At 45.2% G+C, this 15,865-nt stretch overlaps 1 protein-coding gene across 1 annotated transcript; it reads left to right on the top strand.

The window, feature by feature from the left end:
• Nucleotides 1–4,476: 4,476 nt before the first annotated feature.
• On the top strand, nt 4,477–14,754 carry LOC112221615 (cytochrome c1-like). The gene is made up of 4 exons (XM_042303603.1): nt 4,477–4,888; nt 10,462–10,788; nt 11,085–11,193; nt 13,260–14,754. The coding sequence occupies exons 1-4, from the start codon at nt 4,822–4,824 to the stop codon at nt 13,264–13,266; spliced, it is 510 nt and encodes a 169-aa protein (XP_042159537.1). The 5' UTR covers nt 4,477–4,821; the 3' UTR covers nt 13,267–14,754.
• The last annotated feature ends 1,111 nt before the right edge of the window (nt 14,755–15,865 follow it).

Genomic DNA, 15,865 nt, shown 5'->3' with positions numbered 1-15,865 from the left:
TGTCCATCATTCTTAAATGAAAGAAGTTTGGAACCACCAAGACTCATCCTACAGCTGGCCGCCTGGCCAAACTGCGCAATCGGGGGAGCAGGGCCTTGGTCAGGAAGGTGACCAAGATCCTGATGGTCACTCTGACAGAGCTCCAAAGTTCTTCTGTGGCGATGGGAGAACCTTTCAGAAGGACAACCATCTCTGCAGCACTCCACCAATCAGGCCTTTATGTTAGTGGCCAGACGGACGCCACTCCTCAGTAAAAAGGCACATGACCGCCCGCTTGGAGTTTGCCGAAAGGCACATAACTCTCAGACCATGATAAACAAGATTCTCTGGTCTGATGAAACCAAGATTGAACTCTTTGGCCTGAAAGTGCAAAGCTGTCATCAAGGCAAAGGGTGGCTACTTTGAAGAACCTCAAATATAACATATATTTTGATTTAACACTTTTTTGGTTACTACATGATTCCATATGTGTTATTTCATAGTTTTGATATCTTCACCATTATTCTACAATGTAGAATATAATACAAATAAAGAAACTCTGGAATGAGTTTGTCAACTTTTGACTGGTACTGTATGTCTTAGCACAGACTGGAATATGTTCTGGGACTCATCCAATGGCATTGAGGAGTATATCACATCAGTCACCGGCTTCATCAATAAGTGCATCGATGACGTTGTCCCCACAGTGACCGTACGTACCCCAACCAAAAGCCATGGATTAGAGGAAACATCTGCACTGAGCTAAAGGGTAGAGCTGCTGCTTTCAAGGAGCAGGACTCTAACCCAGACACTTATAAGAAATCGCACTATGCCCTCGGACAAACCATCAAACTGGCATATCATAAATAAGATTGAATCCTACTACACCAGCTCTGATGCTTGTCGAATGTGGCAGGGCTTGCAAACTATTATGGACTACAAAGGAAGCCCAGCTGCGAGCTGAGTAGACACAAGCCTACCAGATGAGCAAAACCACTTCTATGCGCGCTTCGAGGCAAGCAACTCTGACGCATACATGAGCGCGCTAGCTGTGTGATCACGTTCTCCGTAGCCAATGTGAGTAAGACCTTTAAACAGGTCAACATTCACAAGGCCGCAGGGCCAGATAGATTACCAGGACATGTACTCTGAGCATGCGATGACCAGTTGACAAGTGTCTTAAATGACATTTTCAACCTGTCCCTGGCCGTGTCTGTAATACCAACATGTTTCAAGCAGACCACCATAGTCCCAGTGCCCAAGAACACCAAGGTAACCTGCCTAAATGACTACCGAACCATAGCACTCACGTCTGTAGCCATAAAGTGCTTTGAATGGCTGGTCATGGCTCACAACACCATCATCCCAGATTCCCTAGACCAACTCCAATTTGCATACCGTCCCAATCAATCCACAAATGACGCAGTCTCTTGCACTCAACACTGCCCTTTCCCACCTGGACAAAAGGAACACCTACGTGAGAATGCTGTTCATCACCCTGGGAGTAAACACCTCCCTCTGCAACTGAATCCTGGACTTCCTGACCACCCCCAGGTGGTAAGGATAGGCAACAACATCTGCCACACAAATCCTCAACACGGGGGCCCCTCAGCGCTGCAGGCTTGGTCCCCTCCTGCACTACCTGTTCACCCATGACTGCGTAGCCAAACATGACTCCAACACCATCATTAAGTTTGCTGACGACACAACGTTGAGAGAGCCTATAGGGAGGTGGTCAGAACTGGCAGTGTGGTGCCAGGATAAAAAACCCTCCCTCAACGTGATCAAGACAAAAGAGATGATTGTGGACTACAGGAAACAAGGTCAGAGCACGCCCCCATCCGCATCGACGGGGCTGTAGTGGAGCAGGTTGAGAGCTTCAAGTTCCTTGGTGTCCACGTCACCAAACTATCATGGTCCAAACACACCAAGACAGTTGTGAAAAGGGCATGGCAACACCTATTCCCCCTCAAGAGACTGAAAAGATGTGGCATGGGTCCTCAGATCCTCAAAAAGTTGACAGCTGCACCATCAAGAGCATCGCCTGGTATGGCAACTGCTCGGCCTCCGACCGCAATGCGCTACAGAGGGTAGTGAGTACCGCCCAGTACATCACTGGTGCCAAGCTTCCTGCCATCCAGGACCTATGCCAGGCGATGTCATAGATAGGCCCTAATAAATTGCCAAAGACTCCAGCCACCCAGTTCTGCAAGCGGTACTGGAGCGCCAAGTCTTGGTCCAAAAGGCTTCCTAACGGCTTCTACCCCCAAAACCATAAGACTGCTTAACAGCTAATCAAATGGCTACCCAGACTATTTTTTACACTGCTGCTACTCGCTATTTATTATCTATGCATAGTCACTTTACCCCTAGCTACATGTACACTACCATTCAAAACTTTTAGGACAACTACTCATTCAAGGGTTTTGCTTTATTTTTGCCATTTTCTACATTGTAGAATATTAGTAAAGACATCAAAATTATGAAATAGCACATATGGAATCATGTAGTAACCAAAAGTGTTACACAAATCAAAATATATTTCATATTTGAGATTCTTCAAATACCCACCCTTTGCCTTGCTGACAGCTTTGCACAGTCTTGGCATTCTCTCAACCAGCTTCACCTGGAATTATTTTCCAACAGTCTTTCTTCACTCTGCGGTCCGACTAATCCCAAACCATCTCAATTTAGTTGAGGTCAAAGACAGAGGTTGGAACCAAAAATCTCACGTTTGGACTACAGATCAAAGGACACACTTCCACTGGTCTAATGTCCATTGCTCGTGTTTCTTGGCCCAAGCAAGTCTCTTCTTATTGGTGTCCTTTAGTAGTGGTTTCTTTGCCTGATTCAGTGTCTCTGAACAATTGATGTTGACATGTCTGTTACTTGAACTCTCAAGCATTTATTTGAGTCTTGTAAGTCTAAAGAACTTACCCTCTGCAGCAGAGGTAACTCTGGGTCTTCCATTCCTGTGGCGGTCCTCATGAGAGAACGTTTCATCATATCGCTTGATGGTTTTTGTGATTGCACTTAAAGAAACATTCTTGCCATAATATGGACTTGGTATTTTACCAAATAGGGCTATCTTCTGTATACCCCCCTACCTTGTCACAACATAACTGATGGCTCAAACGCATTAAGAAGGAAAGAAATTGCACAATTTAACTTTTAAGAAGGCACACCTGTTAATTGAAATGCATTCCAGGAGACTACCTCATGAAGCTGGTTGGGAGAATGCCAAGAGTGTGCAAAGCTGTCATCAAGGCAAAGGGTGGCTATTTGAAGAATCTCAAATATAAAATATATTTGGGTTTGTTTAACACTTTTTGTTTACTACATGATTCCATATGTGTTATTTCATAGTTTTGATGTCTTCACTATTAATCTACAATGTTGAAAATGGTAAAAAAAAAACCTTGAATGAGTAGGCGTTCTAAAACTTTGACTGGTAGTGTACATATTACCTCAATTAACCTGTACCCCCGCATATTGGCTCGGTACCTGTACCCCCTGTATATAGCGTCGTTATGTTATTGTTGCTCTTTTATTTAGTACATATTTTCTTAACTCCTATTTTTCTGCATTGTTGGTTAAGGGCTTGCAAGTAAGCATTTCACTTTAAGGTCTACTACACCTGTTGTATTCGCTGCATGTGACAAATAAAATTTGATTTGATTATTTATTTCCTACATTTTACACACCATGCTGCTTTTTCCTCCAACAGATGTCACTAGTGTGCAAAGCTGGAGCATGTTTGCACTTTCGTCAACACTTTGGACCACCATGACCGCATGTGTTAAAGTCACTAGTGTTCCAACTGCATTTACTGTGGAGGCCACTCTATCAACAATGCCTGTATGTTAACCTAAACCATTTTGTGAAACCACAAGATTAATCTATTAAAACAGTAGTGTAATGCCTATAGACTTTTCTATAGAACTAATGGGCACTCCTTTTAGTCAAATGTATTTGTATGTATATTGGGGAAAACTCACCATTAGCTGAATCTAAAATCACAATCTGATTAAGTACATGGTAATTTATTTCCTGGTGTAATTTGATCCAATTGGATTGTTTGCATATCATTAAATGGTGAATTGAAACAAACAAAAACAAAATAGTTTAGAATGTTTTTCTCCACTCACTGTAAAGGTTTTGTGTTGGTAGAAGGTGTTTGTTTTGAGGGTATATTTGTATGTAACATATTGCTTATGTTTTTGTGGTGTCTACCTTGTGTGTATAAATATATTGGTGTATTTATTTACGTACAGTATTTATGTGTATGCTGCTGATATTCCAAGGCAGTCAGCAGCCTCACAGTGGACTGGAGAGGGGTGGACTACATGAAGATTGGGGCTCACTCAGGACTGGCCTGTTCAAGTAGGGAGGCAGGACCGGGGCTGAGACCACCTTACACTGCTCAGCCCCCCCGCCCCCCACCCACCCATCACACCCCCCACCAGCACCCCTCCTCCACTCCCGACACACTCTCTCTCCCTTGTCCTGTGCCTGTCTCTCTCCATTCTACCAAGCAGCCAGCCAGACCTCCTCTCTCTTCTTCTGCCCTGTCGACATCCCTCGCCTTTCCACGCCTTTCTCCCTCAGCCTCCTCAGCCGTGGCCGTCTGCCCTCGCCGCCTCAGACTTGGACCGTCAATCTATCTACAACAAGTTCCCTGGGACTTTTTCAGAAACTTTTTCCTCAATTACTTTTTTCTTTTTTTGCTACCTCCCTTGAGACTCCAGTGCGGGTTGTGCTGTGTGTGATAGGGGATAGTGTTGCTCTTCGCCCTCGGGGTCTCTGTACGCTGTTGACCGGAGGAGAAGACTACTTGTCACCATGATCAAAGTTCAGCTGCTGCTCTTGCTGGGCCTGGTCGGCCCCTTCTGTGCCGTCGCACACGCAAGTAAGTCAACATCCAGGGCTCGAGCCCTCCTAGCACACCGTGTCCTCTCTGTCCGGTCACTCTGCTCGGCTCTCACACTTACTCACACACACCACACCTCTCTTCCCATACTCACACACCCTTTGTCTGTTTGGCTTGTACCCGGGAGCGTCCTGAATTTGAATTTCAGGGCTGCTCTTAGCTCCTTGTCCTTAGTTCAAAAGTTCCACTCTCAAGGAAGAGCTTACACATGTTCTCTTTGGTTTGTTTGATGTTGGTTTTATTTTATTCTTCACAGTAGTCTTTGTCATTTAACATTTGCTCAGCTATGGTATAGGACTCATTTATTCTCCTCTAGGTTGAAGTTAATTTAGCAGTGAATTTATTTCGCTAATCCTGGATGGAAAAAGACCAGCCTTGGCTGAGAGTGTTAATGTAATACAGAGGCCCGATTGGGTGGATCGTCTGACGATTCTATCTCCCCCCCAAAGCCCCGCAAAGGAAAAGTTTGATTTGGAGACTAGGGGAATGTGATGTAATGGTGCTAGGTCTTGTGCCTCGTGCACATGAGTTCTTGGCTGCCGGCAGGGAGTGAAAGGAATATCCTTTGGGAGGCTCCCAAATAGTGCTCGGGTCTGACTCGCCAAATATACACACTGTACACGTTTATCGGAAAGCTTACACCTCTCCATCGCTCTCCCTTTCCCACTCTCCCTCGCCAATCCTGGGTTCCAAAGACCTTCCCCATGGGGTGGGAGGGAAGGAGAGGAGGGGGCAGAGACTGAGTGCAGCAGGGCAGGGCCGGTTTGCGTGTGGGTATTAATAGAGGGTGGCTCTATATTTTAAGACTGTCATATGGATGGGACCGGGAGAGCGAACACGTGAGGGCTTAACAGTGAGGGCTGCTGCTGCTGCTGCCCCACCCCTACCACATGTTGTTAGACTGCCAGGACCCACCGCCCCCTCCACATTTACCCATCTTTGGCAGGGTATCAAGCTTTACAGGCCCCCTTCACCCCTTATTCCGGCCGCCCCCTGATACTATTCCCCCTACTCCCGGTTGATAAGTTTAGGGGTGGAGGAAGTTGGTGGGATTTATTTTTAAACGGCAACCTTTACCGACCAGACATGCCTCTTTCCAACGAAGGTCTGTTTGTAAGAGTGTTAACTCCTCAAGCTTCTCCTCTCTGCTCCATACCCTGACAAAAATAAACAAATATAACAACTTGCACACGTTCCCGAACAAAGCCTGTTGATTCTTGACTCCCCTACATTCCTCGCAGACGCCCCTCCCAGCTCATAATGAGCTTTGTCTGAGCCACTCGCCTTTTAAAAAGACTCCATCCAGCACATCTGGCTGCAGACACGGGTCAATGCTCTCTGTCCTGTGCCGGCTTGTAAAGTGACTCAAGTGTGTGCTCATTCGCCAAACATGAGGCGTACGATGTAAAATCCACTCAGGAAAAGCATCGATTTAAAAAATACTAATAATAATTGCCATCCAAAATGTACAGTTGTAAGCCTACCTCTGTAAAGCAAAATCTGTGCGTTTTCTCAAACATCTTTTTGAGTCAGCCCAGGCGGAGGCCATTTTAGCTCACGAACGAGATAGCCCCAGGCGTAGTTGTAGGGTTGGTGTGGCAGGCACAGACAGAGAGGGTAATTCAGCCCTGCCAATAGATCAAGGGGGCACTCCCACAACATGGCCGAACCAAGGGTTTGTGTGTCTTCACTGTCAGCATCAACGTCTCAGGCACCTACGCCACCGTGCCAGACAAGGAGCGAAGAAGAAAAATCCACAGGGCTGCATAGAAACATATATACCAGTGAACTGAGAATGATTTGATATATTACTAATGTTCCATGATATTTATTGTGGCTCCCTTTTTAAGTAATCTCAATTCATTTTTGCTGTAATGAATAATAGATTGAGTTTCACAGGATATATTTTTCGCTATACACTCAGTGGCCAGTTTTAGGTTCACTCATTTAGTACCGGGGTCGGACCCCACTTTGCCTCCAGAACAGCCTGAATTCTTAGTGGCGTGGGTTCTACAAGGTGTGGCATTCAAATGTTGCTCAAGAGACCTAACATGTGCCAGGAAAACATTCCCCAAACCATTACACCACTGCCACCAACCTGTACCGCTGACACCAAGCAGGATGGGGCCATGGACTCTTGCTGCTTACTCCAAATCCTGACTCTGCCATCAGCATGACGCAACAGGAACCAGGATTTGTCGGACCATGCAATGTTTTTCCACAACTCAATTGTCCAGTGCACCGTTGATCGCACCATGCTCAAAGTCGCTTAGGTCACTTGTTTTGCCCATTGTAACGTTCAAACAAACTGTAACTGAACGCCTGTCTGCCTGCTTAATTAATAAGCCACGGCCACGTGACTCACTGTCTGTAGGAGCGAACATTAGTGAATGCGGTGGTGTATCTAATAAATTGGCCTAATTGGAGTATTTCTGTAATGAATTGATATTTCACAAGTCTGTTATTGATGATTATTGTTTGCCCAATATATTGTTCAAGTACATTTCATATAGGCCCATCGCGTCGAAGAAGTCTTGCGCCATCGGTTGCGTCAGTGATGTTGTCCAGAAGATAAATGTTTAATGGCCTGTATCTCCACTCAAATAAACGCGGCCTGTATGTGGACACTATTGTGTCTAAGATAAGAGCCAGTTAGCCAGAGTGGAATATTCTATGGGACCTCTCCCACTCAACTCAAAGTGCCAGGCAGCGAGGTGCCGCGCTACATGTTTATGTGTGACTCCTACAGCTAGCGTGGGAGGCTAGCTGTGCTGCATACTGTGATGAGATGGGCAGATACCTCCCTCCCCAGCTAAGGAACAACATTCTTGGGCTCCGGGGCCACAGCAGACACACACTCCCTCACAAGTCTGAGATGGGCCCTTCCTGTCTACAGACAGCTTAGCACAGACTTACACACACAGGGGAGCCTCAGTGGCAGCTGATTGTGATGGTGATGGATGTGTCCTGCTCCCTCCTTCGCTCTCACACTATCTTTCTCTCTCCCCCTCTCTTCTCTCTCACGATGCCATTACTGTCCGACAGGCAGGATCTCCACCCCATACGGGCCCCACCGCTTCTCCTGGCCCTTTGCTGTATTCTCACTTTTCACTCTCACCCCTTTGCCTGCCTGCCTTGTATGCCCCCTTTCTCTCCAAAGAGCTTGTTTGAGAGAAATTTGAATGCAGGGCGATTTGAGAGACTTTTAATGCCCAGCGGTGGTTAAGGGAGCTGATGACACACTCAAACTCAAGCATGCACGCACTCACGCATGCACACATCTGCTCTGAGGTCAGGCTATCATGGGACATTAAATCAGAGACAGACTGGGACTAGGCCCCTGTTCACAAAATAGCTAGAGAGCGGAAAAACGGATTGGGCTGCCGCTGAGCTCTCCCCTCTAAGTAAAAAACATACCGTTCCCTTTGGGCTTCCCTCCACCCTTTTACACCACTCTCCTCTTGCAGAGCTACATCATTCCCAAAACCTTTATCAGGACAACTTAATCCACGGGGTGAGGCGGGGGGGGGGAGAGTGGAAGGGATGGAGAGAGAAGTATGGTGAGAGAGAGATGTTGTTCTCTTACTCACTAGCGCATCTGTATTAGCCAACACAGTGGAAAGGAAATAGTACTTAGAACTAATTGTGAGCACAGCAGACATAATGAAGCAATTGTTAGCGGTCTGCGGGGGACATGAATACATATAATGCAAGGCACTTTGTTTGTTTGGAATGTCTGTGATGATAAACGTTGCAGTTTCAAGTACTTCAGTGGGAGAACAACTGTTTTGTTATATTTAAACCTGCTTGTTTCTAATGAACGCTAGAGCAAATAGGGAACTAAGAATAATGAGGGAGAGATCTCTATTCAATGTTATTTAACTCGTAAAGCATTCTCTATTACGAACAGTCTCGAACAATCAGGGAAAAGGACGAAGAAATGATGTCAGGTTCTAAGTTTAGACCGATCACTCAGCTTCTTATTTCTGGAGTTGGGAGAAGTTTTGAACTGCACATTCGAAAAGGGCAAAAAGTACTTTCAGGAAAAAGGAGGGATTGCAAAAGGACATGTTGCCAGTTTGCAAGTTAACCATAATTTCAGTCCTTCACTGAAATTGACTTCTGCTTCTTAATTTCGAAGCTGCGCTGTCCAAGCAAAGCTTTCAGTTGTGGTGTGGAGGGGAATATTTCCAACAGGCACAGATAGGACGGGTTGTAGAGCACAACATTAAGGTCTCACTCAGCTTGTACTTTGCGGTCCAACCCTTTGATCAAAGAGGCTATTCTTATTACAAGAGGGTTTCATTCAATTATAGGATAGATGATGGTAGATTTCACTTCAAGCATTGACAACAGCATACCACCCTGCATCCCACTGCTGGCTTGCCCCTGAAGCTAAGCAGGGTTGGTCCCTGGATGGGACACCAGATGCTGCTGGAAGTGGTGTTGATGGCCAGTAGGAGGCACTCTTTCCCCTGGTCAAAAAAAATACCCGATGCCCTAGGGCAGTGATTGGGGACATTGCCCTGTTTAGGGTGCCGTCTTTCGGATGGGACATTAAAAGGGTGTCCTGATTCTCTGGTCACTAACAATCCCATGGCACTTATCGTAGAGAGTAGAGGTGTTTTAACCCCGGTGTCCTGGCTAAATTCCCAATCTGGCCCTCATACCATCATGGACACCTAATCATCCCCAGCTTCCAATTGGCTCATTCATCCCCTCTCCCCTGTAACTATCCCCAGGTCGTTGCTGTAAATGAGAATGTGTTCTCAGTCAACTTAACTGGTAAAATAAGCGTATTTTTAAACAGTCCACTGAACTCAGAGCTTCCTTTACAACTCTTATTGCCATCCAAAAATGGCCTGATGAGAGGATGTTTTGAAGTTGAGATTCATGTTGGTCTTTGGTCTCTCGTAATATCACAAACAACCAATTTCAACACATCCAAGTCATGTCCCAGTTGTGTTGTTTTACCCTGAATTGTCCATTGTTGCCTCCCCCTCTTTCCTCTCTTAGTGACTATGTTTTAATGGTATGGCCTCATATGCTGACTTCCTGCCATCCCCATCCAGGGGCTGTTATGGCGGAGACTCCATGAACAGGAAATGAGGCAGCAGATGAGGCATGCGAGTGCACAAACACGGTCCAAGACAGGATGGAAAGGGGCAAGGTGGATGGGACTGGGGAGGAGGAGGGAGGACCAACATTTGTTTAGTCATGGGTTGTGGCAGCCATGTTCTTACTGCTACTGATGTGTCAAGCTATGGGCTGGGAGAGAAATAAAAAAATGTCAAGAAAGAGCTAATATTTGTCATTTTTCTTTAGAGTTTTCCCACAATGCCCTTGCAATGAGGGACTTTCTAACTGTTCCCTCTTTCCAGCGAATACATTTCAAAACGATTGTGAAATGACAGTGAATTTTTATGGTCATACTCAAAGTAATTCACCTCAGTTGTCATGTATCCAATCACAAGTGGTAGCCCTTCTCTTCAGCGTGTGTGAATATTGTTAATTTGCCTCTAGCAGTCTCTGACCTCTTTGCTGCCCCTCAGGCACACTGGTGACCCCATTAGAAAGGGTGTCGGATATCCCTGCTGCCACCGATATCCTCGAAGGCGCCACCGATGCCCCCACGGCTGAACCCAAGACTGCGACCGATGAGGTCGGAACGAAAGCCCCTGCCACCGATAAACCCGTCACTACTCAGGTCGATGAGGCTGCCCCGAATGTGACAGAGGCCGCTCCCACGGAGACCGAGGCCACTGAGGCTGCCGGGCAGGAGGCGGCCACAACGGAGGCCCCTGCTGTTGCCACCATGGCCCCGGCGAACCCCGAAGCCACGGCAGAGGCTGAGGAGGAGGAGTTGGTGGTGGAGGAGGGTAAGGATAGGAGATGTCAGCTACAGATGTAGAGATCATGAAGCTGAGAAACTCTGTCAATGCTACGGTCTGTAGGTGCTCCCTTAGGCTGGAATCAGAGGGCAAGGATAGGTGTAGAGCTCAAGATGAAATTGCTCTGCCCCCAGTCTCTAAATTTCTATCCTTGCCTTTTAGGCAATTGTCTCTCTCCCCATTTCTATAATTTTTTCCCCTTCTCTCAGTTTCCTTCCTGTTTCACCAAACGGGTTGTTGATTCCCTATGGTTGGGTAACTTGGTCTTTGTGTTCCTTCCACAGAGGGCACTGGCTCTGGACAAGTGGTGGGTATTGTGATTGGCGCATTGGTGGCAGTGATCATTGTCATCGCCGTGGTGATCGCCTTGGTGAGGAGAATGGGCAAATACTCGTAAGTTCCTCCAAGGGATACACCCATTGAACTAGAATTGGTCAATTTATTTCTATGAATATATACATACACACACACACACACACTCATGTGCACATGTACACACACTCTGCATGTCCTGTTTGCCTTGTGATCTTAGAGGACTAAGCATGCTGTAGAAGCATGAAGCTACTACTGTATAAAACTATACTCTCATGTTCACAACTTATACATGTACTTTAAAGGGCTATTTTGGGATTTTGGAAATTAAGCCCATTATCTACTTTCCCAGAGGCAGATGAATAATTTTTTTAACCATTTTTTCCCTCTGCATCCAGTATGAGGGAAGTTAGAGGTAGCAAGCCAATGCTAACTAGCTATGTGCAAACACTGAAAGTCTACGGGATCAGTTAGCATCCGTTATACTGGACGCAGAGACATAACATTTGCTATCACAGGAGGTTGGTTAATTGGGGAGGATGGGCTTGTGGTAATGGCTGGAGTGGAATGGTATCAAATGCGTAAAAACATGGCTTCCGTGTGTTTGATGCCATTCCAGCCATTATTATGAGCCGTCCTGCCCTCAGCAGCCTACACTGTTTGCCATCCACGTGTTCATCTGACTCTGGGGAAGTAGATAAAGGGCTTCATTGCCAAAATACTATGGTGAAATGGGTGCAATGGGTGAAATGGGTGCAATGGGTGTTACGAAGCACATAGTTTAATAGATAAGACAACCTGCATCACTTGTCAACCATAACTGGTCCTCTGAAAATAACACATTTGAGTCATAGATTCAAATAGAAGTGTCTGTATTCCTTTAAAAAAATATGTTTTGGCCTCCCGAGTGGTGCAGTGGTCTAAGGCACTGCAGTGCTAGCTGTGCCACTAGAGATTCTGAGTTCCGAGTCCAGGCTGTCGCAGCCGGCTGGTAATTTTTTTAATGTATCTATAGATGTTTTAAATGGGAACAAGAAGTGTGTTCCAATATTGGACACGACAGCTGCTGTACTCCTTACCACACCGCACACCTTTTCCTCTGAAAATATTGTTATGTTTGGGGATGTGCTTGCCTGCTAACAGGGAGGGGAAAAAATGCCACAGGGCTGTTGCTAAGAAAAAGGCTGCCACAAAAGAGAGCATCTTGGTTTCTGTCATTTTCTCTGACTGTTTTCCCAGTTAATCATCTTAACCCCATGACTCTCTGTGGTCCAAAGTCACAGACACAAAACAAATGATGCGTCTTATATTGAACCCTATTCCTTTTTTAGGGCCCTGGTCAAAAGTAGTGCTCCATAAAGGAGAATGCCATTTAGGATGCGCCCTTTGTGTCTGTCCATCGCCGATCGACAGGCTGTTGGTTGCTACTGCTCTCTGAGACATCCACTCATGGGCCAATGAGCCATCAGGCATTGTTCATTCAGTGAAACAAGTGGCTTTATTTGCACTTCAATTTCAGTCAAAGGGCTCATGTATGGACTTAGTGGGTCCATTGACAAATGGTCAGTTCTGATTGATTGATTAGGCTGGCTGTCTCAATGGCGTAATGGTTCGAAGCGGAGTAGCAACTCAAGGCTGTCATCTTGAATGAATTAGTTATCAGGATAACACAGATTTGTTGTTGGTCCGTTTTGAATCACTTTTGTTTTTTATTGTACCAACTTGACTTAAACTGTGTGAACTGAGTACAGTGTATTAAATAAATACCATTATGTTAAGTATGTTTCTCCTTTAAACCATTCAAAACTAACTATATCCTTATACTTCCCGAATGGCTGTAGTGCCCATAACTAAGATAGCATGCAGTATATGAGTGACTGGAATTCATTCAGTTACAATCACCCATGTTTTTATTTCCTCATTTTGGGGTCATCCCCCCTCTACGAATTATCACATTTCATGAAACATTTACTAAAAGTAATGTTCTCCATGTGCTGTGGTATCGTTAAAATCATAAACCAAGCAGCTTTTTAGATCTCATTTATCCAAACCATTTTTTAAATCATCTGAAATGTATGAGCCGTGAGCAGATTTTGTTGTGTGTTGGCCTGTGTGTTTTACTCTTTCTCCTTCTCTTCATCCCTCAGCCCCTGAGGAGAAAGGCTGCAAGACAGGAAGTCCCAAAAAAGTTCTGGCAATTCTGAACTACGTAATTTCCTGTCATTAAGCAAGCATGCTACCAGCACGAACCTAACCAAGATCTTGTACTGTTGCCAAAAGGAGGGGGAGGTGTGGGGGGGAGAAGAATGTTTCTCCCCCAACCCCCAGACAGAGCCATTGATATCAATGGTCCTGCCCAACCACACAGCAACCCTCCACGCTAATATCCAAACAGGGGGATGACCCACCCCCCCACTGACATCCACAGTGACCCACAGGATGCCAGTGAATTTCAGGATTTTTCATATGTGTTTGTAAAAAGAAAGGAAGTAAGGGATTATTTAACTTGTGGTAGAAAACGCTCTCTCTTATGCAGTGGTGTGTACATTCATTCCAATTTGCATTTGAGTTGAAGACGACCTAGAAATACGACACAAAAGAAACAGAAAATGAAAATAAAAAGTTGAATACAGAGGGGGGAAAAGGCGGAAGAGAATGTGGTGAATTTAATAGGGTGTATATACCATGCAAAGGGACTACAGTTATTACTTGATTATATGTTGCAGTTGCTCACTATAGCATTCAGTTAATGGGACATTGGAAAGCAGCCAAAAACATCCACATGGTATTTTCTCACCTTAACACCTAGCCAATGGGTCCCTACCTACCAAAATGTTCAACAACTATATGAAGCACTGTATGCAGAAGTTGTTTCGACATTGTGCTCATGTTCTGAGGGTTAGCGAGGGGCTAATGAAAAGACGCCTCATTTGCAAGTGTAACGTGACATTCTGCCAGCTTTAACACTGACATAAAAACCTAATACAGATCTGTGAAATTTTGCAGAAGGTTTTGTGCCACTGTCTCTGGTATTCCCTGGATAGTTTGGAGATTTTACTTTTAAAGTGCAGTAATGTGAATGGACTGTACTTTAACTGTCACCCATTCCAATAGGACAGCTTTGACGACTTCAGGTTCTCACAAAATCATGTGTTCCGTATACAGGTAGAAGTCATCAGCCCCCATTCTGCTAGCATTGTCCTTTACAATGTATTCACTGTACTTCTGCTTACTTTAGTTTGGATAGAGTATACCAAGCAAGCACACACAATCTTTAAATACAGGTTCCCCCCTGAATGCATGCAAAGGATGTTTTGACTTTCATGGTTGCACCCAGTTTTAGGCACATTTTCTTCATAATCGTTAGTGGACATTAATGGGTGTAAAAATTATTCAGTCTCAGCTTAGCTCCGCTTGCTTTAAGAACTCTGTTAATAAGTGCACTGAATGAGGGATGACAATTGTTTAATGGATCCGCTTTAGACACTGCAATCGTTTGCAACGATGTTTGTTTCTGCTTTTGCTCCATATTATCAAATCTAGGTCTTTCATTTTATTGTCAGATTTTTTTTGTCCTTTTATTTAATTGCAGTGTTTTTGTTCATACTGTTTCAATAAACAACTGAAAACACTCCAAATATACACTGGCTTGAGACATGTTTTTATTTGTGTGTGTTGGTAGAATTCAGACGTTGTATGGTCTTTGTTGCTCATCAAATCACGTTTTCATGACACTGTCTAAAGTCAGATTCCCTAAGTAATTTTCCCAAAAATCTCAAGCCAAACAAGAGGTGCTGACACAGGAAGTAATTAATTCTCATATGACACTGCTTTTTACACAACTGTTTCCACACAATCTTTAGTGTAAAATTAGCACACACCACTACCCAGCATGCACCGGGGTAGAAGTCAGTGGCGAAAGCTGATTGCTCCAGTCAGGTAATGCACAAAATTTCAACACCCCTCCACTGAAACAAGACAAACTATGGACAAATGCGGTCCTGTATGGACTGGTGAGTCCGTTAGCTCTCTCCGGCTGGGGTGTTTCTCTGACAGTTACGTGTGTCTTTTTTTATGTTGTGGAGTTTTTCGTACGGCACTGTTAACCTGGGGCAGCTCTCCAACAGTGAGCTGTGATGCACACAGAGCTGGCCTGTGTCTTGCTCTCTCCTCCATGTGGTTTTAGGCAGCGTCCCAAAACCCACTGCCCTAGACGCCCCCAATCTGCCAGCTTCATCCCCCTTTAGCTCTGCTCTCTCCCTCCACACAGGGAACAATGGAGTCTTTTGAGAGGGAGTAGATGGAGAGGCTATGGGCCGTTGTGACGCTCACCCAGCTCTGGTCTCCTGTCATTACACAGCCTGCATGGACTCCCCACCCACCCCACAGGAGGTGCTAGGGCAAACTCTGTACATTGCCCCAGGGTGGAGTCACAACACAACTGTATACATTATTATTTACAGGTACATACTGTACACATGAATGCACGCATGCAAGACTACAAGCATCACCTTCACACTGATGCAGAAGCCCGGATAGGCACACAGCCACACTCAGGCTGCCCAACTCTCACAAATTGGTATTTTGACCAATCATATCAGCTCTGAAAAAGATCTGATGTGATTGGTTAAAAAAAATGAATTAGGCTGCCTGTGTAAACACAGCTTCAGTCTTGTCTGTCTGCACACACGTTCAGACTGCAGCTACCCACACACACAAACAACTCCCTGCCTCACGTGTACAATACCTCCCT

Source organism: Oncorhynchus tshawytscha, linkage group LG22 (assembly GCF_018296145.1).
Source record: "Oncorhynchus tshawytscha isolate Ot180627B linkage group LG22, Otsh_v2.0, whole genome shotgun sequence".
NCBI classification, from domain to species: Eukaryota; Metazoa; Chordata; class Actinopteri; order Salmoniformes; family Salmonidae; genus Oncorhynchus; species Oncorhynchus tshawytscha.
The sequence above is the reverse complement of the archived record's forward strand: the minus strand, read 5'-3'. Positions and strand labels throughout refer to the sequence as shown.